The 24,815-nt window shown below is 38.3% G+C and overlaps 1 protein-coding gene across 1 annotated transcript in view; it reads left to right on the plus strand.

Annotated features, from left to right (window-relative positions):
• Positions 1–1,897: 1,897 nt before the first annotated feature.
• Positions 1,898–24,815, plus strand: part of ELAPOR2 (endosome-lysosome associated apoptosis and autophagy regulator family member 2) — a gene marked incomplete at both ends in the record, with an annotated part of 165,944 nt that continues 143,026 nt past the window's right edge. The window contains one exon of the mRNA XM_081286520.1: positions 1,898–2,098. Coding sequence (XP_081142646.1) covers positions 1,898–2,098 — 201 coding nt within the window. The remainder of the gene's footprint in view (positions 2,099–24,815) is intronic.

A 24,815-nucleotide genomic window follows, 5' to 3' on the forward strand; every position in this document is an offset into this window, starting at 1 on the left:
ATTTAAAAATACTAATAAGAGCATATTTCTCTTCTACCAAAATGGCAAATATTTAAAGTATCATAATCTAGTGTGATGTGATATAAATACTCATAAACTACTGGAAACAGTTGATAGTATTGTTTTGGAGAGAATTTATGCATTGTTCATGAAAAACTTTAAAAATGTATATACCCTATGATCTAATGATATCAATTCTGGAAAAGTATCACGAAAAATTGAAAAATGTGAAAAAAAGAAAGTTTAAAAATATTCACATAGTTTATGTATTAAGGACATTCATTCTAGAATTATTTATAACGTTGAATACTTGAGAAACACTGCTTAAGAGCCAATAGTAAATTATGTATTTCCAAAAAGTAGAAGATATTATGCAGTTATTAAAATTGTGTTGTTGGAGACTTTAATCACTTGAGAAAGTACTCATATTTTTAAGTAAAAAGTAAAAGCAAAATTATTTACAAATTATTATTCCAATTTTGGAGTACACACAGCGTTAATAAAACAAGAAGGAAATTTCTACAAATATTAATACCATCAATAATAGTGGTGTCTTCTTTGGGTAGTGGGATCCCTGGTGATTTTTATATTCTTTCTAATATTCTCTAGTATTTTCCAAAATATTTAAAATAAACAGAATACATATGCATCACATATATTTTGCACTATATATCTACATATTTATAACTATATGTTTATACCTACATCTAGATATATCTATTTTTCTCTCTCCATATATATCTGAAAATACACATGTATATAGAGAGTGTTTCACTTGAAAATGTTTATTAAGCTGATATTAGAGAGAAGGCTGCAGACAGAATCAGGTCAATTTATGTTTTGTGTGTCCGGTAGATTTCTTCAGGTAATCAATTGTCAAAAATTTGGGCTTCTTTTAAACAGGATAACTAACTCATTCACAGAATTTTAGACCAAGAAGCCACCCTGGAGATCCCAGCTACCAAGGTCTGTCCATCATGTTCACACTTGGTTCCCACTACCTAGTTCAGTTATTCCAGTCTTTGTACAGGAGAAGCTGCTTTCTCCTGTACAAAACGGCTTACTTGCCCAAGGTTACACATCCCCGGGAAAATAACACCAGTATCAGCAATAATTAGGATTACTATTATTATTAGTGCTTATCACATCTACTACGTTCCAGGCACTCTTGTAAGTGCTTTATGTACATCAACTTATTTAACACTTACAACAACCCTCCAGTATTGTTATTATTTTCACTAAATAGGCGAGAAACGGAATCACACACTACATCTTTTACCTCAGTCCTCTGTCCTACCCGCCATTTCCTACAAACCCTAATCACCTAGAAATTGGATCCGAGGCTGGCCCACATGGGTCTTTTCAAGTGCGTCCCTAGGTTACTTCTCTCTGTGCTTGACTGGGGAGATTTTAAAGACCCGCCGTATGAAAATAACGTCCTGATGACCTGTATTACTCGGGCTTCATCCCTGGAGCGTCCCTACTGCTGCTCCGTGGGGACCAAGATATAGGAAACACTCCGGGGGTCACCGGCCTGTCTCATCCTCTGTCTTGCAATGAAGCTCCCCGCTCCGGTGGCAGGGCATCCCCTCCAGGCAAGCGGCGCTGGGCCTTAGCCCCGGCCCGCGCCACCTGCTCCCCGGCGCCCGCGTCCCCGCCCCGCGTCCCGCCCCCGCGCCGCGCCCGCGTCCGGCGGTCCCTCCCTCCGGCGTGACGGGAGCACCGGCGCCAGCTGCCCGGGCAGCCAGCGCAGTGGAGCTGTCAGCAGGCGCACTGACAGGGGCGAGCGAGCGCGGAGCCCAGGGAGCGCACCCTCCTCCCAGCCAGGGAACCGGAGCTGCCGCCCCACCCGGGGAGGCTGCCTTCCTGTCCGCCGGCCGACCACCGCGGGACAGAGATGCTGCTGCTCGCCCTGCTGCAGGAGCGGGGCGGGGGCCGGGGGCGGCCGGCGGGGATGCCCCGCCGCGGGCGCGCGCCGCCCTGGAGCCTCGCCTGGATTTGCTGCTGGGTTTTCTCCGGCTGTCAGGCGGCCTGGGCTGGGGACTTGCCCTCCTCCTCCTCCTCCTCCTCCAGCCGCCCGCTTCCTCCTTGCCAGGAGGTGAGCAGCACCTGGTCCCTTACCTGGAGTTTGCCGAGAGGGCGGGGGAGGGGTTGACTGTTTATTTCTTCATTTGCCTTCGTCACCTTTTTCCTTGTTGGAGGACAGGGTTTTCGTTTTGTTTCAAAGGATGAAGTTGACCGCCCCTGGTAGCTGGCCTGGAGAGGGTGTGTGGCTTTGATGCCTATTTGGTGATGTTTTCTGTTCGCGCTTATTTTTTTCGGGGACGGGTGCGGGGGGGGGGGGCGGCTCTGAAGGACTTTGGGGTGCCCTCTTTTGGAGAGTCAGGTTTGAGGACTTGGGGGTCGAGGGAGACGTTTCGACAAGGGGAGGAGACTGGGGAAGCCCCGCCAGTGAGAATTGGATAACTATCTCATTACAGTTTTTCCTGAGACCCAGATACAGACTCAGGAGGTTTTCCCACGCCTCCCCCTTTTCTCCACTCCCAAGTGTCTACAAACGTTTTCGTCTTACTTCCCTGCCCTCACCTTCCTGATAAGGCCCTGGGGAACTGCTAAGCCTGTGTGTAGTGTCATTTGGCATTCTTCTGGCAAAATATGGATATAAATTGGTTAGGAAAAAAAAAAAAGAGTGTACTTGGGGAAGAGGCGGGCTGGTGATGCAGAAAATTAGAAAAGACAGAGTGAATATGCTCCTTTTGGGAGGTGCTTAATCACCTGGCTGAAGCTGTGCAGCTGTGCATTTTATAGATTGAGATTACTGTGAATTTACAGCCAAGAAGGATAATTTATGGGTGATGAGATTTCCTCTAGGTTTTAGGGGAACATGACTTAGTGTGCCAAAAATTTACAGGGGGTGTCATCGTTTGGTACTTGTATTAGGTGTTTATCCTTTAAATGTTCTAGAAAGTGCATCCTTTTAATAAAAATCAATGAGGGGAAGGAAGCAACATTTCTGACCTACTTTGAATGATTATGTTGAAGAGGATATGAGAGGTGGGTCCTGTTTTTAGGAAGATTGCTAGGAATCAGGGTGATGGGGCATTTGAACTTAAGCAGCAAAAATAAGTTAGCCAATATCCCCTCTGGGAAGAAAGCCCAGAGCTTATTCCTTGTGTAGATTGTTATAACTTCTGAATTTTACACAGATTTGATTGAGAGAGGATCTGCATTCTTGACATCACCATCATCCATGGATTTTCAGCTTCCTTTCTCATAGTACAAGTCCCAGGACAGCCTGAAATGAAAGAGAATTAGATCAAAGGCTTGTGTGGGAAGACACAGAAGTGTTGTAATAGGGGAAATCAGGACATGCTCTCAATAAACAGCTGTATTTATTTTCAGAGTTTTTAGTTTAATATGTATTCCACAACTTTATCACCTGGGAATAATCCATTCTTCCAGGTTTCTACCGAGAGTGCTCCTTGGACATCTTCAGTTTGAACAGTTGTGACAGTAGAAACTTTATCCTTTACCTCCATCCTCCAACACCCATCAGTCCCAATATGCAGAATGTGTGTTTTCTGAAGTTAAAAGTCTTCAAGCTTTTTGTAACATTAATTCTTAAGTAATGAAGAATCTGTTCAAAATAGGTGAAGGTCAAGGGCAGTAAAGGATATACTTTGGTCACTACAACCAGACTAATCCTTTAGATGAGCAAATGTTCTATACACACGTACCCAGTTGGAACAGAGTATAAGTCTACAACCCAAGGCAGAAGCATGCAAAGAGAAGTAGGGAGATGATAGAAGGCTCAGGAAGGCCTTGTTAAGTCAATCCCAGCATTTTATTGGTTTTAGAAATTGCCTGTGATTTATCCTTTTAGCTCTCAAATTTGATTTTTCCCTCTGACAATAAGAATAGTAAAATGTACAGGAGGATGCTACTGAGCCTGCTTGTGACTAGCTGTGGTTTTAGAAATGGTCACAGTTCCATTTATATTCCTCTTGATGACTAACAGAATTATAAGACCATTAACTGTGAATTGAGTTCCTTTGGAAATAGAAAAGGCCTAGTGGCCTTCCAGGGACAATATCTGCTTTTCCCTAGTCTTACCAGATGAGCTAATATGTAAACTTTATTGTTTCATTGTGGCATTGTTTTTAAGAGTAAAGCACAGAAGGCAAGGGATTTTCAGGCTTAAGGGTAAGGTTATTTGGAGGGGCATGCCCTTGAGCTTAGTGCTTTCTTCTGATATACAGCTGTGGAAGTGTGGGCCCAACTCCTGTGAACAAAGGCACAGTTACAGTAACTGCTGTGTGTCACTACTGGGAGTTTGTCCCTTTGCACTCTTTGTTAATATTAGAGGAAGTGAAAGCTGGATACAAAGGATAGAGCTATGAGGTGGGGAAGAGAGTAAGACCAGTTAAAGTGAGAGGTTTTGAGGATGGAAACTAAAGCCAACTCTTGATATGAGAGCATGTTGAGGAGTATGGAAAAATCTGGAGGTCATTCTGAACCTTGTTTGTCTCATCATCATTTATAAAAGTACTCCTGCTTACCTAAGTTACAAAGTCTAGCAGTTTCTTTGCCTAGTTGTAGAGAAGAGCAATGAAAGGAAAGGGAGCACAGAAAATTGGCCTGGGAGTAATCTAGTGATGATTGCCTGAGAGCAGAAAAAGGCCCTTCAAAAAGACAACTGGGTATGAGTAAAAGTTTCACTTAAACTCTTGCAAAGGATTGGACTTTGGGGTGAAATTCATAAAGGAAGCTGATTTTTTTTTTTATCAGTGTCCTTGATTATGGAGTTGAAAAGGAGAGAAAAATATGATTGCTTTGGAATGTTCAGCTGGTGATCAAATCAACAGGATGGAAGTATAGGCACAAACAGGAAGTGATAGTTTGGAAGAGAGAAAAAAAATGTAAAGTCAATGTACCAGCAGATAAAGAACAAGAATGGGATGTGACTTTGGTAATTGGTATTCAAAGAAAAAAGGACCATACATCAGAAGTACTTGAGCTTTCATATGGAGGAATTTACAGAAGGTATTTTCTGGGTATCTGTTTTTCAATTGTAAAATAAAAGTAATACAAAATGACCTACCTACTTTATTGTGAGGATGAGATTAATATATTAAAGGAAAACATCTATATAAATATAAGAGTTCTTTATTGTTAGATTAGCAGAGCTAGATACTATTATTTCAGCAAGGGTCTACAGCGAGCCTTCAAAGGTTCAGAGGATAGGTCTATCTGAGAATTGAAATGGGATTTTTGACTCAGTGAATAAAAGGACTTAATTGGGCTGCCAGAAGAAAAAAATAAAAAGGCCAGAAGATGATTCAGAGTTGGAGTAGGGTATTAAAAGATAGAGTACATGAGAGGAAAAAGAACAGTACTAAGTGGATTATGTATGCATTATTTAAATTTGGTAAATTAAATCATGTGATAGCTGATTCTTAGTTCACTGCTCTAAAATCTTGCATAATGATTCTACTGGTCTGTTTGAATCTTTATTGAATGATGACTTTTGCCAACAGTTTTTATTTCACAAATATTTATTCTGCTTATACTGTATTGCAGGCAAAATGTCATGATGTAAAATCACACACACAAAAAATATGCATAGGTAAGGATGAGACAGATATGTAAATGAACAACTGCAATTAAGGGATTTGGTGCCACAAAAGAGGAGAGGGGCAGTCAAATCTCCTGGGGAGGATCAAAAAAGATCCTACTCACACTTTCTACAGAGGAAGCGAATGACACATGAAAAATGAGTAGGAATTTGCCAAAAGACAAGGTTCAGGTGTGTGCTGGTTTGGGGAAAGCTGTTTCCATATAGAGCATAGACTGAAAAAGGACAGAAGTACAAAACTGCTTTGTGTTATAATTGGTTATCACTGGAGTACAGTGTACAATGAGAAGCTTAATGAAAATGAATCTGAGAGGCAGGCAGGAGCTGATCCCAAGGGACCTTTTATTATGCTGAGAAGCTGATCTTCATTTGGTAGGTAAGGATTTAAAAAGCAGGAGTAACATGCTTTAGTTTGGCAATGGTATGGAGGCCCCATTAGAGCGGTGGAAATAGGAAGAGTTGTGACTTCTTAGGAGATGATTGTAATAGTTCAGGTAAAGAATGGCAGATCCTCAATTAAGGAGTAGCAATGAAGGGGGGTAAGAGGGCTTAATTTAGGAGATAGAATTGACAGTAAATGGATATAAGATTGAAGGAGTAAGATTCTCTGGCGTGATTAGAGAAAGTTGCTTCTAACCTCCAGGTGATCCAGTATGAGGGAGATGAGATAAGGAACTTCCTTCTGGAGAGTGTGACTTTGAGTGGTTCAATCAGCAGTTAGGGTGTCAGGCCCTGTTGCTCTGGAGCATGGTCTGGACTGGTGCAGAGATCTCAGAATCACTTGATGGGAAGGTGCACTGAAACTACTGTGTTAGCAGAAATCAAAATCATCCAGGGAGAACAAAGGTCAAAGATAGGACTTGGTTTTTGGCTAATGTTAAAGAGAACAGAAATTGAGGAAATGCAAAAGCAATGACTAGAAAGGGAGAAATGTGACAGGATGAAGTTTTGAGGTAAGGGAGAACAGCTTTTAAGAAGAAAGGGCTGGTTTTGTGTCAATTGCCCAAAGAATTCCTGATAAAAAGAGGACTGAAAAGAGAAGATTGAATTTGGCAATTATGTCTCTGGTACTTTGTGCCAGAATAATTCCTGGGGGGTAGAGGAGATGAGTTAACATTAATGGGAGGTAAGGCCATGGTGATAGGGTAGAATTGTGTTACATGGCCTTCCTAGATTTGGTAAGATAGTGGGGCTTCTAAGTCTACATAAATCAGAAGGATGATAAATGGCCATGTTTTCTATTCCACACTTTGAGGTAAACAGTTGAGAAATATCCTTTGTGCAGGAAATCCCTATAAGTCATGGGCTATGGGGAAAGGTGACAGAAATTCTAGAGTCATACTGTCACTGAAGGAGTTAGGACTCTGCTTCTGTTTTTAAGCAGTTAACATAATTAATCTTGCCTGTTATCCCTGTGGAGGTGAATTTTCCATTTTGAGTTCTTATGCTCAGAACCATTTCTCATGTTTTAGGCAAATGTGAGCAAGTATTCACACCATCAATATTTACAATGTAAAACTAAGAGTTGACAGATCTGTGAAGTGTCATATTTTAGCACAGGGGATGGAAATAGCAGAACATAGTATAGAGTGGCACGCTTTCCTTTCACAGTGTATTCTTCAGCAATGTCTTGGTTTTTATTCTTTATTGTTAGAAAATACAAGTGAAATTTTGGTTGCCTTTTAATTCCCTTTGAAGAAACCATGCATAATTCTCTTTTGTCTTTCTGAATATGTTATATATAGTATTTTAGTATTCAATATATATTTGTTATGTAATTATGTACCAGGTATGGATACTAAAATAAACACACACACACACACACACACACACACACACACACACACACACATATACAGGCCCTGCCCACATAGAGCTTTGTAATCTCTTGGCAGATTAAAAACAAGCCCACATATCCTGTATTTACATTTGCAAGCACGATAACAAAAAAATCACTGTGTGCAGTGGGAATGTAGCCACCCTAGTTGGGGTAAGAGACCAGAGATTCCTCTGGAAAAGCTAATACCCAAAGGATGAATAGGAGTTTATTGTATGAAGGTCATTGCTGATGGTGATAGAACTTCTCAGACAGAAGAAGCCTCCTGGCCTAGATCAATTCCAAGACCCTCCCTTAACTCTTCCTGAACTACAAAAGGCAATAGATCTTTTTTCTTATCTGAATTTTAGTCAGAACCTTTGATTTACTCTTTGGCATCCATATGCTGTCCTACAGTGTTGCATATACATAGGGTCACCCTGTGTGGATTGGTGAATTGTGTTCTGTATAAGGGCACACAGCTGAGGGGAAGGAGGAACTAGAAGCCATTCAGAGCTCGGTGTGCCCAGCCATCTGCCCTGGCATAGGCCAGCATTCATTGAGAGGAAGGGGTACCTTGTTCCAATTCATATCCCAAAGGGGGCACAATTTTAAAAATCACACAAAGATACCATGTATTTCACCAGAGACTTTGAACACACATACATTGTTTCCCCCAAATATGTGTAGTATATATACACACATACACACACACATATACATACCTTCATATATATATGTCTGTGTGTGTGTGTGTGTGTGTGTGTGTGTGTGTATGTATTTGGTACCAGGGATTGAACACAAGGGTGCTTAACCATGGAGCCACATTCCCCAGACCTTTTTATGTTTTATTTAAAAACAGGGTCTCATTCCATTGCTTAGGGCCTCGTTAAGTTTGCTAAGGCTGGCTATGATCTTGCGATCCTTCTACCTCAGCTTCTAGGGCCGTAGGGATTACAGGCATGTGCCACTGCACCCAGCTACATATATTTTTGTTTAAGGCACTTTAAGAGTTTTAAAACTAAGTAAAAACACAGGTCTTCTTCTCTGGAAGAACTAATCATTGCCTTAAAATTGCAGTAAGTAGTTGGTTTATGATTTTTCAGCTATATGAAGAAATTGATCTTTATGGTACATTTAATCATAATTTGTACTTCTCTCAATTGAACCATATTTAAGACTCTGAAATAGATACCCAGGGATCAGAATATACTGAAATTTATTCTTAGTTTACAACTTTGGATTTGAAGATACTATGTGTTACCCTTACTCAAAGCTTTGCTCTTATAGGCTCTTTTCTAGGTCATTGATTCTGAAAGTGTGGAGGATCAGTAGTGTCAAAATTACCCCCAAATCATCAAAAATGCAAATTTGTGGGCTCTGCACACAACCTTCTGAAACAGAAACTCTGAGGTTGAGACCCAGCATTCTGTATTACAAGCAGCCCATCTGATATATGCTTCACTCTGAAGTAGAAGGACCACTGAATAAAGATACATAGTTTAGTGGCCTGAAACCCAGGGAGCTGTTTCATTGCTAGAATTCCTTAAATTGTCACCCACCTGATTTCCTGCTTCTGCAGGGCATCTTAGAAATTTGTTAAGTAATTACATCAAATGGACCATGAGATCTCCTTTATTTAAAAAAAAAATTCTTTTAGTTGTAGATGAATACAATATCTATATTTTATTTATTCATTTTTATTTGGTGCTGTGTATTAAACCCAGTTCCTCATATGTACTAGGCCAGACTCCACCACTGCGCCACAACCCCAGACCTCTCCTGTTCTTATGAAGAACCTCAGCCAGTGTTTCTGTTACCTTCTATATACCAGTATCCATGCGAAACACTTAAAATTTAAGACACAGAGGATTTTGTTACTAAGCTGTAGGAGCTCACAGGCTTATAGAAGCAGCAATCATGGAAATCAATAAATATATTTCCCTAGAAATGTATTAGAATAGAAATACCTAGTAATATTAAGAGAGGATGGGCAGTCTTCTTGATAAATATTTTCCAATGTTTGCTACTTACAGGTGCGCGCGCGCGTGTGTGTGTGTGTGTATGTGTTTACATTTTTTCCCTGATGCAAGTGTCTTTTGATGGAATATAAGCAGTATGGATAATAATTAAAGAACCTGATTCAAACCTGAGTCTTGCCGCTGGTCTATGAGCCTTTGAGCACATCAACCTTTCTGTATCTTTCTTTGCTGAAAATGCAGATAATAAATCCTACCTCTTCTATGTTAGAGTTGCTGTGAGGATCAAGCTAATGCATTTGAAAATTCTTTATGAATTCCAGTGCAATGGGTAATATTGGTTATAGTTCTCATAAGTGAAGAGCAATGTTTCTATGGTATTGGGTTGAAGAGTGAAAGAAAGAGAGAATATAGGTAGACTAATTATTTATTTACCAAAGTATTCTTTAGGAGTACTCTTTCCTAACTATAAAAGTTGTGAGTAAATTGCTCTGTCTTCACTAAAATGTTCACTTGGTTTCAGGCAAACAATACTCCTAGTTTTTCTCTTACCCCATTATCATCTTTTTTAGTCTTTGAAGGGCCTCCTTGTCTCCCTGACTTCTTTCCATGGGCACATTTCAGGGCTCAATCCTTGGCCTTTCCATTTTTTCTGTCATTCTCACACTATTGGCGATGTCACTCAGCCTCTTGGATTTAAATAACACTGACTTGTGGATAGCTCCCAAATTTACATCTCCTGTGTGGACCATCCCTGGATTCCTATCAAACATAGCCTTTTAACACTTGGATAGGTAGCTCAAATCTCATATTCCCAAACTGAGTTCCTGATACTTGCTCCAAACCTACTCAGAATTTCCCTATTTTATTTAGGTGCAACTCCTCCCTATTTTATTTAGGTGTAGCTCCCTTGAGGCTCCATCTACTTGTTTGTCTTCAGTATCTTGCATCCAACCTATTAGCAGTTTCTCTTGTCTATGCTTTAAAATAGCTAGATTTGGGACTTGTACCACTTTGCCTGTGACTTCTGGATTACAACATTATCATATTTTACTTGAGCTTTTGTGATAACTTCCCATTTTGATGGTTCAGTACAGCCAAGAGATCACATTAAAACATATGTAAGATCATGTTACTCTTCAGCTTGAAACCCTTATAAGACTTCATTCAGAATCACAGCTCTGATGGTGGTCCTTTGGGCCTTCTTGAAGCCTTGAATATCACCTATTATCACTCTCCCTGTCTTACTCTGTTTTGTCCTGCTACATCAGAATATTACAGATGGGTTGATTTATAATAAATAAAATGTTTGGCTAACAGTTCTGGGGGTGAAGAAGTTGAAAACCAAAGAGCTGCATCTGGTGAAGGCCTCTTGCTGTACCACTGAAGGTGAAGTGGTAAGAGAGAGCAAGAATGATACAACAAACTCACTCCTGTGATAATAGCATGGTCCCTTCATAGAGTGGAGCCTTCATGACCTGGATGCCTCCTGTTGAGGCCCCACCTCCAGAACACTGCATTAGGGATTAAGTTTCTAATGCATGAACTTTGGGAAGCACATTTAAATAGAAGTACCTCCTATTTTTCACTCTGCTTTACCTACCCTGGTCTCCTTGCTCTTTCTAGAAAATGTTATATGAGCTTTTTTCTCATATAACATATTTTCTGGGATTCCAACATGGCGGCGGGCGCGGAGAGATCAAATCTCTGACCTCTTCAGCTGTGCAGGCATAGGGAGTCGTAAACAACCTAAATCTGTTTGCTCAGGATCACTAGGCAATGCTGAGCTGACATGGATCTGGGGCGAACAGTCTGGGCCTCTCAGAACACACACTGAGCCCGGATCGGCTGAATTCAAGCTCCCGTTCGCCTGCTTCCTGCAGACAAACAGCTGTGACTCAGCACTAATCCATCCGGCTGAAACAACTGGTCAGCCCTTCTCATCCTACGGAAGTAAATGCCTACCGAGCCTTCATAGGTAGTGGCCACAGGTTTGAAACGGGGCTTGGGAGAGACAGTAAGGACCCACCGTTGCATTGGTCACCCGGCAAAGGGAAACGAACTGTCGCCATTTGCAAGAGATAACACCATGGCAGAGAACTGACGTCATCAGACTGCAGGAGATAACTTCATTGAAACCTGCGGCTACAGGTGTGTAATTCCCTAGCCTTCCCTCTCCACACATCGGGGAAACCTTAAGGGCCCCTCCCAGCTCTCCCGTGGGCGCGATAGCCAGACCGAGGGAATCAGAGACAATTAGAAATTATTTTGAAAACCTATATTCCAATAAAATAGAAGATAGTGAAGACATCGATAAATTTCTTAAGTCATATGATTTGCCTAGACTGAGTCAGGAGGATACACACAATTTGAACAGACCAATATCAATGGATGAAATTGAAGAAGCCATCAAAAGACTACCAACCAAGAAAAGCCCAGGACCGGATGGGTATACAGCGGAGTTTTACAAAACCTTTAAAGAAGAATTAATACCAATAATTTTCAAGTTATTTCAGGAAATAGAAAAAGAGGGAGCTCTTCCAAATTCATTCTATGAGGCCAACATCACCCTGATTCCAAAGCCAGACAAAGACACCTCAAATAAAGAAAACTACAGACCAATATCTCTAATGAACTTAGATGCAAAAATCCTCAATAAAATTCTGGCGAATCGAATGCAAAAACACATCAAAAAAATTGTGCACCATGATCAAGTAGGATTCATCCCTGGGATGCAAGGATGGTTCAATATATGGAAATCAATAAATGTTATTCACCACATCAATAGACTTAAAGATAAGAACCATATGATCATCTCGATAGATGCAGAGAAAGCATTCGACAAAATATAGCATCCCTTTATGTTCAAAACATTAGAAAAACTGGGGATAACAGGAACTTACCTTGACATTGTAAAAGCTATCTATGCTAAGCCTCAGGCTAGCATCATTCTGAATGGACAAAAGTTAAAGGAATTTCCTCTAAAATCTGTAACAAGACAGGGATGCCCTCTATCACCACTTCTATTCAATATAGTTCTTGAAACACTGGCCAGAGCAATTAGACAGACGAAAGAAATTAAAGGCATAAAAATAGGAAAAGAAGAACTTAAATTATCACTATTCGCAGATGACATGATTCTATACCTAGAAGACCCAAAAGGATCTACAAAGAAACTACTAGAACTAATAAATGAATTCAGCAAAGTGGCAGGATATAAAATCAACACGCATAAATCAAAGGCATTTCTGTATATCAGCGACAAAACTTCTGAAATGGAAATGAGGAAAAACACTCCATTCACAATATCCTCAAAAAAAAAAAATACTTGGGAATCAACCTAACAAAAGAGGTGAAAGACTTATACAATGAAAACTACAGAACCCTAAAGAGAGAAGTAGAAGAAGATCTTAGAAGATGGAAAAATATACCCTGTTCATGGATAGGCAGAACTAACATTATCAAAATGGCGATACTACCAAAAGTTCTCTATAGGTTTAATGCAATGCCAATCAAAATCCCAACGGCATTTCTTGTAGAAATAGATAAAGCAATCATGAAATTCATATGGAAAAATAAAAGACCCAGAATAGCAAAAGCAATTCTAAGCAGGAAGTGTGAATCAGGCGGTATAGCGATACCAGATTTCAAACTATATTACAGAGCAATAGTGACAAAAACAGCATGGTACTGGTACCAAAACAGGCTGGTGGACCAATGGTATAGAATAGAGGACACAGAGACTAATCCACAAAGTTACAACTATCTTATATTTGATAAAGGGGCTAAAAGCATGCAATGGAGGAAGGATAGCATCTTCAACAAATGGTGTTGGGAAAACTGGAAATCCATATGCAACAAAATGAAACTGAATCCCTTTCTCTCGCCATGCACAAAAGTTAACTCAAAATGGATCAAGGAGCTTGATATCAAATCAGAGACATGGTGTCTGATAGAAGAAAAAGTTGGCTCCGATCTACATATTGTGGGGTCGGGCTCCAAATTCCTTAATAGGACACCCATAGCACAAGAGTTAATAACAAGAATCAACAAATGGGACTTACTTAAACTGAAAAGTTTTTTCTCAGCAAGAGAAACAAAAAGAGAGGTAAATAGGGAGCCTACATCCTGGGAACAAATTTTTACTCCTCACACTTCAGATAGAGCCCTAATATCCAGAGTATACAAAGAACTAAAAAAAATTAGACAATAAGATAACAAATAACCCAATCAACAAATGGGCCAAGGACCTGAACAGACACTTCTCAGAGGAGGATATACAATCAATCAACAAGTACATGAAAAAATGCTCACCATCTCTAGCAGTCAGAGAAATGCAAATCAAAACCACCCTAAGATACCATCTCACTCCAGTAAGATTGGCAGCCACTATGAAGTCAAACAACAACAAGTCTGGCGAGGATGTGGAGAAAAGGGTACACTTGTACATTGCTGGTGGGACTGCAAATTGGTGCGGCCAATTTGGAAAGCAGTATGGAGATTCCTGGGAAAGCTGGGAATGGAACCACCATTTGACCCTGCTATTGCCCTTCTCGGACTATTCCCTGAAGACCTTAAAAGAGCATGCTACAGGGATACTGCCACATCGATGTTCATAGCAGCACAATTCACAATAGCTAGACTGTGGAACCAACCCAGATGCCCTTCAATAGATGAATCGATAAAAAAAATGTGGCATCTATACACAATGGAGTACTATGCAGCAATAAAAAATGACAAAATCATAGAATTTGCAGGGAAATGGATGGCACTAGAGCAGATTGTGCTTAGTGAAGCTAGCCAATCCCTAAAAAACAAATACCAAATGTCTTATTTGATATAATAAGAGCAACTATGAACAGAGCAGGGAGGAAGAGCAGGTAGAAAAGATTAACATTAAACAGAGACATGAGATGGGAGGGAAAGGGAGAGAAAAGGGAAATTGCATGGAAATGAAGGGAGGCCCTCATTGCTATACAAAATTACATATAAGAGGTTGTGAGGGGAATGGGAAAATTAACAAGGAGAGAAATGAATTACAGTAGATGGGGTAGAGAGAGAAGATGGGAGGGGAGGGGAGGGGGGATAGTAGGGGATAGGAAAGGTAGCAGAATACAACAATTACTAATAGGGCTTTATGTAAAATTGTGGATGTGTAACCGACGTGATTCTGCAATCTGCATTTGGGGGTAAAATTGTGGGTTCATAACCCACTTCAATCTAATGTATGAAATATGATATGTCAAGAGCTTTGTAATGTTGTGAACAACCAATAAAAAAATAAAATTAAAAAAAATATATAACATATTTTCTATTGTCTTTTTCTTCTACCTGGAACACTCTTCCCTCAGGTATTTTAGGAGGCTTTCTTCATCATGTACTTCAGGTTTCTATTCAATCATTACCTTCTCAGTCAGGCTTTCCTTAGCCACCTGTTTAAAATCCCAACCCCTTCCGCTCTACATCCATTTCGTGCTTTTAGTTTTCTGTGTAGTACTTTCAGTATCCATAATAAAATATATTTGAATCACTTATACTATTTATGACTCCTCCCTCTCTCAGTAATTGTAAGCTCCATAAAATGTTTATGTATGTGTAAACACAAACACACACACACACACACACACACACACCATACTTGGACAGTGCCTGGTACTATATGTATGTATGTATGTATGTATGTGTGTGTGTGTGTAATAAATTTAATATTTGGTAAGTAGGTTGTTTTTAATTGTAGTATAAGATGTTTACAATAAATAGCAATGTGAAAAATTACCTGAGTTTCTGTGTGGTGGTGCATGCCTGTAATTCCAGCGGCTCTGGAGGCTGAGGCAGGAGGATTGTAAGTTCAAAGCCAGCCTCAGAAAAAGTGAGGCACTAAGCAACTCAGTGAGACCCTGTCTCTAAATAAAATACAAAATAGGGCTGGGGATGTGGTTCAGTGGTTGAGTGCCCCTGAATTCAGTCCCCAGTAACATCCCCCTCCCCAATTATCTGAGTTTCTAATTATCTAAATAGATTACTAAGATTTATTAAGATAGATCTAAGATTACCAAGATAGATCTAAGATTTCTGCTGGATATGAATGATAGCCTCATTCTGGAGGATATAAACTATACCCTAGCCAATATTTAAAACTGTTACTTTTTTACTAATTTGATGGTAGAAAATGTCATGTCATTGTAATGTAATCACTTGTTAGTGTGCTTAGAGAAATGTCACTTAGCTTTTCATATTTCCCTTTTATAGAATTTTTACTTAGGTATTTTTGTTTTTCTTATTATGTGGCTCTTATTTTGTAGTACAGATAACTTATGTGCACTGAAAATATTCCTTAGATTTTTCTTCTAGGTGTTTTGAGATATATAAATCCTAGAAAAAGCAATTATTTATTTAGACTATACAATAATATGGAATTATTCCCTTAACATATCAAATTGACATTAAAAATATTTTAATCTTTTAAAAATAAATATTTGGTACATAGTACCTTATTAAATTTCTGAAATATATGAAATTTTTCGTGTATTTGGGTGAGAAAAATGTTGAAGCCATTGCAGGGTGTCTAAGAAATTTTGGATTTGGGTTGGCATTTTTTTTCTATAAGTGTGTTTTTGAAATTTCAAAATAGAACTATTTCATTCTTTGTTATTTCTTTTTCAGTGGTCATATGTTTATTTGCTTATCTAGCATTTAATAAGTTCATATCATATATTTCTCATAGAAAAACTCAAAATATGTGATTATGGGACAGATGGTTATTACATGCAGATATGAAATTGTGCACTGGGTTGTAAAGAACCACAGAAGGAGCAAATGAATCAAACTAAGGAGCTCTGCAGCACAAGTGATGTTTCAACTCAGTTTTGAAGGATTTTCAGAAGTGCTTTATAGGATATGCAGCAGCCCACATATGGCAGTTGAAGATAAAGGTGTGCAACAGTAGAAAGGAATTAAATAATATGACCAGTTCAAGGGCCAGTATGAATGGCATGTGGGTGGGAGTGGTAAGAGGTGCCTAGGTGAAGAGGAAGGCAGAGACTGAGGGGTTTGTAAGGCAGAAAGATTGTTGTTTCTGAGAGTAGAGGAAGATAAAAAGGGTATTATATTTAAGGCAGGAAGATCAGTTAGGCGACTGTTTTATTCTCCTTATGGGAGGAGCAGCAGACAAATGAAAACCCAGAGCTCAGCAAATGGAGAGGGTGGGAGGAGATGGATTTGACAGCTATTAAAGAGATCCCATCTTTAGGAGTCTGTGACTGAGTGATAAATTTCAGTCTCCCATGAATTCTAGGTAGGAAGAAGCTGGGCAAAAGTGGAATGAGTTCAGTGTTGCACATTCAGAGTTTTAAATGCCCATGGGACACTTAAAATATAGTCTCCTGGAGACAGTTAGAGGTACAGGAATGCAGCTGGGACAGCTTGGGAGCCATGAGTTCACGAGAGGCAATTAAAGCTATGGGTGTTGACGAGATCACCTAGGCTGTGAGCACATAGCAAGAGCAGTGTATTGAGGAGGGTGCTTAGGGAAATGCCAGCATTTAAGGAGCAAGCAGAGTGAGAAGCATTTGATGATACTGAGGAGGCACAGCTAGTGGAGTGTGATTAATTAGCATAGGAATTTGCTAGAGGTTGATGGGGAGGGCACCAGTAAATCTGGAGTATGATATAGACATGGTTTTTCTCATATTCAGCAAGGCATTTGTATTGGTCTCATATCCTTATGGTCAAGATATAGAAATTTGTGATCAATGGTGGGATACTGGGCAGATTCTTGGCTTTTTAAACAAATGTACACTGAGGTTATTAATTTAAGGAATTGATGCTAAGCTGGAGGAAATTTGCCAATGCAGTATTTTTAGCCTTATTATATAATCTCTGTCCTGTAAATGTTTTACTACTACCATTTTAAACCAATACTTTCCTTTTGAGAAGGCTATCCAATTTTTTAAAAATCAAAAGCTGGGAAGCATGCCTAATGAGTTGGAAAGAAGAATTAGGATTCAAAGTGATTTTGAAAGGTTAGAATAATGAGCAAACAAACATAATTATTTTAAAAGTAGACTGTTCTTTTTTATTCTGAAAATTACATGTTTTAGGATGGGGAAATCTTACTTAAAAGTACTTTTGAAGCCACAGATGTCACACGACTGGTAAGAGCAATGATGGAGGGTCTTCTGTTCTGTTGATATGAACAGGGTGATTGATTCATGGAAGGTAGACATTTAACTTGGGTTATGAATTCAACTTAGGTGTGATATTTGCAGAGGGATATTGAAATAAGGTGATATTGGCTTCAGATATAAATTAGGTGACTTATTTACAAAGTGTGTCACGTGAGGACTAGTCAGGGGAATTGGGATTTTAGCTTAGAGAAGACTTAAGGGGCCACAATAATGAGCTTCAAACATATTAAGTGCAGTGTGGAAGAGGCATTGGTATCATGCTAATTTAGAGTACAAGATTTGGATTAGTAGGTAGCAGACAGAAGAATGCAGGACTGAGTTCATCCAGGAAAGTGTTTTATATCTGTAGGAACTGCTTCTTTGTACTCTGAACATTCAGGGTTCCTGCTTTGAAGGGCCTTTTGGCCTGGGTTGGGTCTATGGAAACAATGAGTTTTGGTTACTGTCCTGTGCCTCTATTACCAGGGTGGATTCAATCTGTCCTTGGAGCTTTAGTCCTAGAACATTCTTTCTTATTCTGTCATGCTTAGCACTTTATTCTAAGATTGCAACAATGTAAACATAAAACATGCCCTTTTGACATTAATCGCATATCCTAAAATTGAGAACGGAAAGAATTGGCTCTGTCAAATGTAAGCTTAATATATACTTCTACTTGATAGTTCTTGAACTTATCAATAATGCATACTAGGAAATGACTTGAGCCAAAATAATAATTGATGCTTTAACATATCTGAGCCTGTTATGCTAGGAAAGTGCCTCTCTAGCTAAAGAGCAGATAAATATTAGCACAATCTGCTCTTTTTTGTTTCATTTTTTTTTGCATTTGTCACTTTTAAAAATTAAAAGCAATATATGAGCATTCTAGAAAAATGAAGCAATAAAATATGCATAACCCCGCTAAATAATACTAATCTTAATAGTTTAGCATTTATTATAGGAATAATAATTAATAAAAAAACAATAGCCAGGTAAAATTTTAAGTGCTTTTTGTGTATGAACTCACTCATCCTGCAAACTATAATGAGTGTGATCCTAACATTTTCTAGTATGACTGTTACTTATGATCCCAAGCTGCTACCTAGCATCTACTCTTAATCTGTATTGCCTCTATCATATGTTATCAAGTGTTCTTTGCATATATTACATTACACACATCTACACATTCACAAAATGGGAATATTCAATGAATATAGTGTGGTGATTTTCTTTTGTATCTAAAAATATACTGTAAACTTATTTCCATATTTTGACTCATTAAAATTTTTATTTTAGGGATACTATGAGTCTCTTTGTCCTCTGGATAGTCAGTTTTTATAATCAGTAATTTGAACAATATATAATTCATTCTTTCTCTTTTTGACTTACTTTCTATGCCATGTTTTTATATGTGAGTATATATGAACATATATTCTTTAAAATCTATTTTATATATATATATATATATAAAACACATGATACTATTTTATATATATATATATGTGATATATATATCTATATATAGATATATATAGGTATATATATCACATGATACACATTGATATGATTTCTTTTGGACTGTTTTTGGGACCAAGATAGCACAAAAAGCTGAGCATGGTGGAACATGCCTATAATCCCGGGGACTCTGGAGGCTGAGGCAGGAGGATTGCAAGTTTAAAGCCAGCCTCAGAAACTTAGTGAGGCCCTAAGTAACTTAGTGAGATCCTGTCTCAAAACAAAAAAATAAAAAAGGGCTGGGGGTGTGGCTTAGTGGTTAAGTACCCCTAGGTTCAATCCCCAGTACCAAAAAAAGATTGCATGCAGTTTTATAATATGGTTTTATATGATACTGCATGCTTTTCTTTCATTCAAAGATTTCTCAGCTGTTCTTGCTCATTTAGTCTTCTGGTTCAACCTCAGAATACTTTTGAAAAGTTTTGCAATTTCCTTTGGATTCTCTTAAGTCTGCTTATTTAGGAAAAATGTCATCTTTGTAGCATTATCTTGGTTTCGAGGGCATAGTCAGCTTTAGTATTTATTGAGACATTCTGTATATCTCATCCTTTGTATTTCTCACTATTTTATTTGGTTAATACCCCCTACAATTTAACCTTTTAATTGATTTTTCCCTGAAAAATCGTTGTTTTTTTACAAATGAATACTTAGTTTCTTACAGAGCTATCTTGTTAATTCTAAAGTTTTGATTAGTTATCTTTGTTTTTCTTGACATCATGTACCATTTATTGAGAAGTTAAACACATGAAACATATTACTTATATTAATAGTACCTCACAGCAATACATATCTCTACATTTAGAGATGAAGAAAATGAAACTCAGAGGTAATTAATAACTTGCAAAAAAAAATGACAAAACTGGCCAGCCATAAAGATTGAATGTATTTGTCTTCCTGCTACCTCTCCCTCTACAGAACTGATGTATGTTCACCATTTGGCATAATTGATTCTTAGAAGCTATGTATTGTGCACCAAGCAGCTATTTACAACTTTTTCCCTGGTAGTCAATCATTTTCCAATCATTCATTTTTCTCAAAGTAGTACTTCCTTTTTCATGTGTTTCAGAAATCTTTTGTCTCCGGGGTAGATGCCAGTTTTCCACATGTTTCAATAAGGAGAGCTCTGTGTACTGCTGCGCTACCCAAATACAAGGTGTGAGGTGGCTGTTGAGCCTCTTCTCTTGAGAATGGCTTCTCTGTGCAGAGTCCCTAGCCCAATGTCTTTTGGCAGACAAACTTCCTTCTCATGCTTTGCTGATGAGCTGAGGTGGTCTCATTCTGTCTCTACCAGATTCTTGATTTTGGAGAATTTGTTCTAAAAAGCAGAGCTGTCTGTGGTTCTACCATGTAAGCAACGTGTGACAAGTACTAGACTAAGGGCATTTTCTGGTACTGCTTTTTTTTTTTTTTTTTTTTCTGTACGGTTCTGGAAATAAAGGATGTAATGAAAAGGTAAATTAAGTTGGAACAAGTGTGTGATAGGACTATGTCATATGAAACCAGACACGCAACATTTCAAAACCAAAAAGGCAGACCGCCATCATTGAAAAAACAATGTATACTAAGGAAAAATCAGAGAAAAAAGTTGGTGGTCTGTAGTTCTTTTTACCACATTTTAATGTTTTTGTTATTTTTATTCCTTTTTTCTTTTGAGATTTTTCCACAGTAATTATAGTCCAGGCATTATTCTAAATGTTTAGTCATTGTTTCAAGGACTTTTCAGGGAAAAATTAGTTAAAAGGTTAAATTGCAGGTGGTATCAACCAAATAAAATAGTGAGAAATACAAAGGCCGAGAGATACAGAATGTCTCAATAAATACTAAAGCTGACTATGCCCTCGAAACCAAGATAATGCTACAAAGATGACATTTTTTCCTAAATAAGCAGACTTAAGAGAATCCAAAGGAAATTGCAAAACTTTTCAAAAGTATTCTGAGGTTGAACCAGAAGACTAAATGAGCAAGAACAGCTGAGAAATCTTTGAATGAAAGAAAAGCATGCAGTATCATTTAAAACCATATTATAAAACTGCATGCAATCTTTTTTTTTTTTTTGTACTGGGGATTGAATCTAGGGGTACATAACCAGTGAGCCACATCTCCAGCCTGTTTTATTTATTTTTAATTAATTAATTTATTTATCTTAAATTTTGAGACCTGGTCTTGCTATGTTGCTTAGAACCTTGCTAAGTTGCGGAGGCTGGCTTTGAACTCACGATCCTCCTGGCTCAGCCTCTCAAGCATTTTGTATTATTTTGTTGTTGTTCTGAGGATTGAACTCCAGGGCACTTAACAACTGAGTCACATCCCCAGTCCTTTTTTTCACATTTTATTTAGACACAGGTTCTCACTGAATTGCTTAGGGCCTAAGTTGCTGAGGCTGGCTTTGAACTTGAGATCCTCCTGTCTCAGCTTCCTGAACTGCTGGAATTATAGATATGCACCACTGTTCCCAGCTCCTTATTCTTAAGTGAATGATAATAATCCTTGAAAGTGTTAGTTGCATAAATTATGGATAGACTACACCATTGCTTCAATTTAAAAAGAGGTTATTGAAGACTAATTGAAGTATACTAAACTATGAATACTGGAGTATACATTTTGGTCAGTTTTGACATTGTATACACTTATGAAACTATCATTATACTCAAGATAGTGATTTTCAACATCATGAAAAAATTTCTGGCTCCTTTTGTAATCAAACCCTCCCTCTATTCCAGGCAGCCAATGATTGATATATGCTTTCTGTTATTCCAGATGCAGTTGCCTTTTCTAGAATTATAGATAAATGGAGTCATATGGCATACATTTTTTTGGGGGGGAGGGGCTGGCTTCTTTCAATTTGGTCTAATGATTTTGAAGTTTATTCTATTGTGATGTGTATCAAGTTCATTTCTTTTTATTGCTGGCTAGTATTCTATTAATGGTTGTACCACAGTTTGTTATTCCATAAGCTATCTATTAAACTCCAATATGATAATTTAATCCATGAACATTCATTATCCAAATAGGTTGTTTATTAAGTTCAGCAGCAGCAGTCTACAATATGTAAGCCCTGAGGGAATGATGAAATTCTGGGAGTCATTTCTGGAGGGGATTTTATGCTTCACTCTGTATTTAGTGCTTTTCAGATATATTCTCTTGCTTTCTTCATTTTTAAAGAACTAATCATTCAGTTAGTCAGTGTACATATGCTTGTTTTGAGTAGTCTGCCTGACTGCCTATATATCATTTCATTATCAATTAATGAACACATGCTCTCAGAGTGCAGGTAGGTATGAATGGTGGATCACATAGCACTCTTTCAGAGGTTAAAAGGAGGACTTTGTGTAGTTCATGGTAATGTAATGGGCAGTTGCATACTCTGGATAATGAAAGCAGATTTTGTGTTTAATTGGAAGGACAATTAAATAATGTATATTATTTGAAATTATATTGCTATAAGTAAATACAGCAAAATAGCTAGGTTTTATCTATTTATTTTTGGTGGAAGTGATGAGAGTTTGGTTGATATGTTTGAATTTAGAGCAGGATAAGAATTCTTTTAGATTAATGATAGTTCTGCAAGTTTGGGAGTTCCAAAATGGTTTTCTTCTTCTTATTATTTTGTTTCTGGAAAAAAAAGCATATTGGTACATATCCTATGACTGGATGACATGTCTCAATCTAGGTTTATCTCTTCTTAGAGTTCACCTTCTGTAGCAGAAGGTGATGACCTTGGCAGGACAGGGAGAATGTGCGTAGCTCACTTGACATGATGGTGGTGAGTTCTGCATCTCTATGGTGAACGTAGGTAAAGGCAGGCTAGTATTTAACCTGACCTTCTTTTCAGTTATGAGTCTTGGCCATCCTTTCAAAACCAGACTCTACCTTTATTTCCATAATTTGCTCCTCTCTTTCAAGTCTTTAAAGTCTGGTTTTTAATTCTGGTGGTTTTTTCCTAAATCTCCACCAGTGGGTTTTTTGTTTGTTTGTTTGTTTTAATGCTCAGTGTACTCTATCTCTCTGTAACACTTGCCCCTGCTTCTAGGCTGCTCAGTCGTGCTTTCCTAGTCTGCAATTTTGTATCTCTCATTGTTACATCCTATTTTTCTTAGCTAGCCATAGTTGCCTTGCGTTTTCTAAAATGTCAGTTATGTCAGAGTTGCACTTTTGGTCTTTTTCTCTTTTTATTGTGTATGTCTTGTCTGAGTGATCATATCCACATTTACTTTTATTAATTCTCATTTTTCTGTAAACAGAAGTAATATACTTGTTATAAACAATTTGAATAATGTGAACAAGCAGAAGAGATAACAATCACCTGCAATCTTACCCGTGGAGAAGCATAGTTATAATTTTTCATCTAATTGTGTGTTTTACCTGCAACCTTTGTTTAAATGACTGCTAAACTGAACCTCCAATGCTTAGTTTTATCAAGTTCCAAAAGGAGATTTATAACTCCTTAAACTATGAAAAGAATTGTGAAAAAAATAATTCTTTTCTTTTAGGAACTCATAGTCTAAATGAAGTGATTGTCAGCTCAACTGCATATTAGAATGATAAATCAGTAGTTTATTTCCAGATTAGAAATCTCTGAGGACAGGGTCCAGGCACCAGGTTCCAATGTGTAGTCAGGGTTAAGAATCTCTTGTCTAATGGCTAATTTTGAAATTGTTGTTTATTTAACACTGAATCTATGCCAAGCCATGTGGTGTTCACTCATTTTTCCAGCAAATATTTATTCAGTTTTTCTTATGTTTATCCCTGATCCAGATACCAGGAATACATCAGAGACCAAAACCACAAGAGTTCCTGTTCCTATGGACTAAGATAGAGATTATACAAATACATGGCAGGTGGTGATAAGTCTAGAAAGAAAAATAGGTTACACAATGGAGTGATATCAAGGAACAATGCTAGAGTGTTTGAGCAATGCCTGAGTGAGGAGCAGAGTCAAGCCATGCAGATAACTGGAGAAAGAGCTCCTGGACACAGGGAATGACAAATACAAAGGCCTGAAAGGAGCATACAGATGGCGTGGTCAAAGAAAAGGGAGACATGGTAGGGATGAGGACACAGAGGTCAGATGGTTGGAGTGTGGCAGATCACAAGGTGCTTTTCAGGACAAGTTAACGATTTTGCCTTTTCATCTGAATGAGATGAAAGCCATGGAGAGTTTGGAGCACAGAAATAACATGAATTACATGTAAAAAGATCATTCAAGCTGCTATGTGTGAAATAGGCTGTCAGAGATATGGTTGAGAACAGATGAGTGAGATTATTATAGGAATCTAGATGAGACACTATGGCATCTTAGAGGTTTTAGGAATGAAGTGGTAAGAAGCAATTTGATTCTGGATGACATATTTTGTATGTCAAATGTATTTCACATGTATTGAAAGAGGTGACAGGCTTTACTAAGATCTCCCTTAGAGTGACCTTAGCTAGAGAAAGGAGAGGTCAGGAACCAAGCACTGGGTCACCTTGGGAGAGTTAATTAAGAGATTAGAGCGAGAAGGGGATTCTGGAGGCCAAATGAATGGTGTTGGTGAAGAGAGTTTTAGAGTGAGGGAAAATGGTTGCTAGAGCTAGAAGAGGAATGTTGAGAACTGATTCTTGGATTTAGCAAGGTGGAAGTCTTCAAAGGTCTTGAAGAGAGCAGTTTAGGTCGAGTGAGAGAGGCAAAAACCTGATTGGAGTGTATTAGGAGAAAATGGGAAGGA

Source organism: Spermophilus citellus (assembly GCF_964194105.1).
Source record: "Spermophilus citellus genome assembly, chromosome: 3".
Classification (NCBI taxonomy): domain Eukaryota; kingdom Metazoa; phylum Chordata; class Mammalia; order Rodentia; family Sciuridae; genus Spermophilus; species Spermophilus citellus.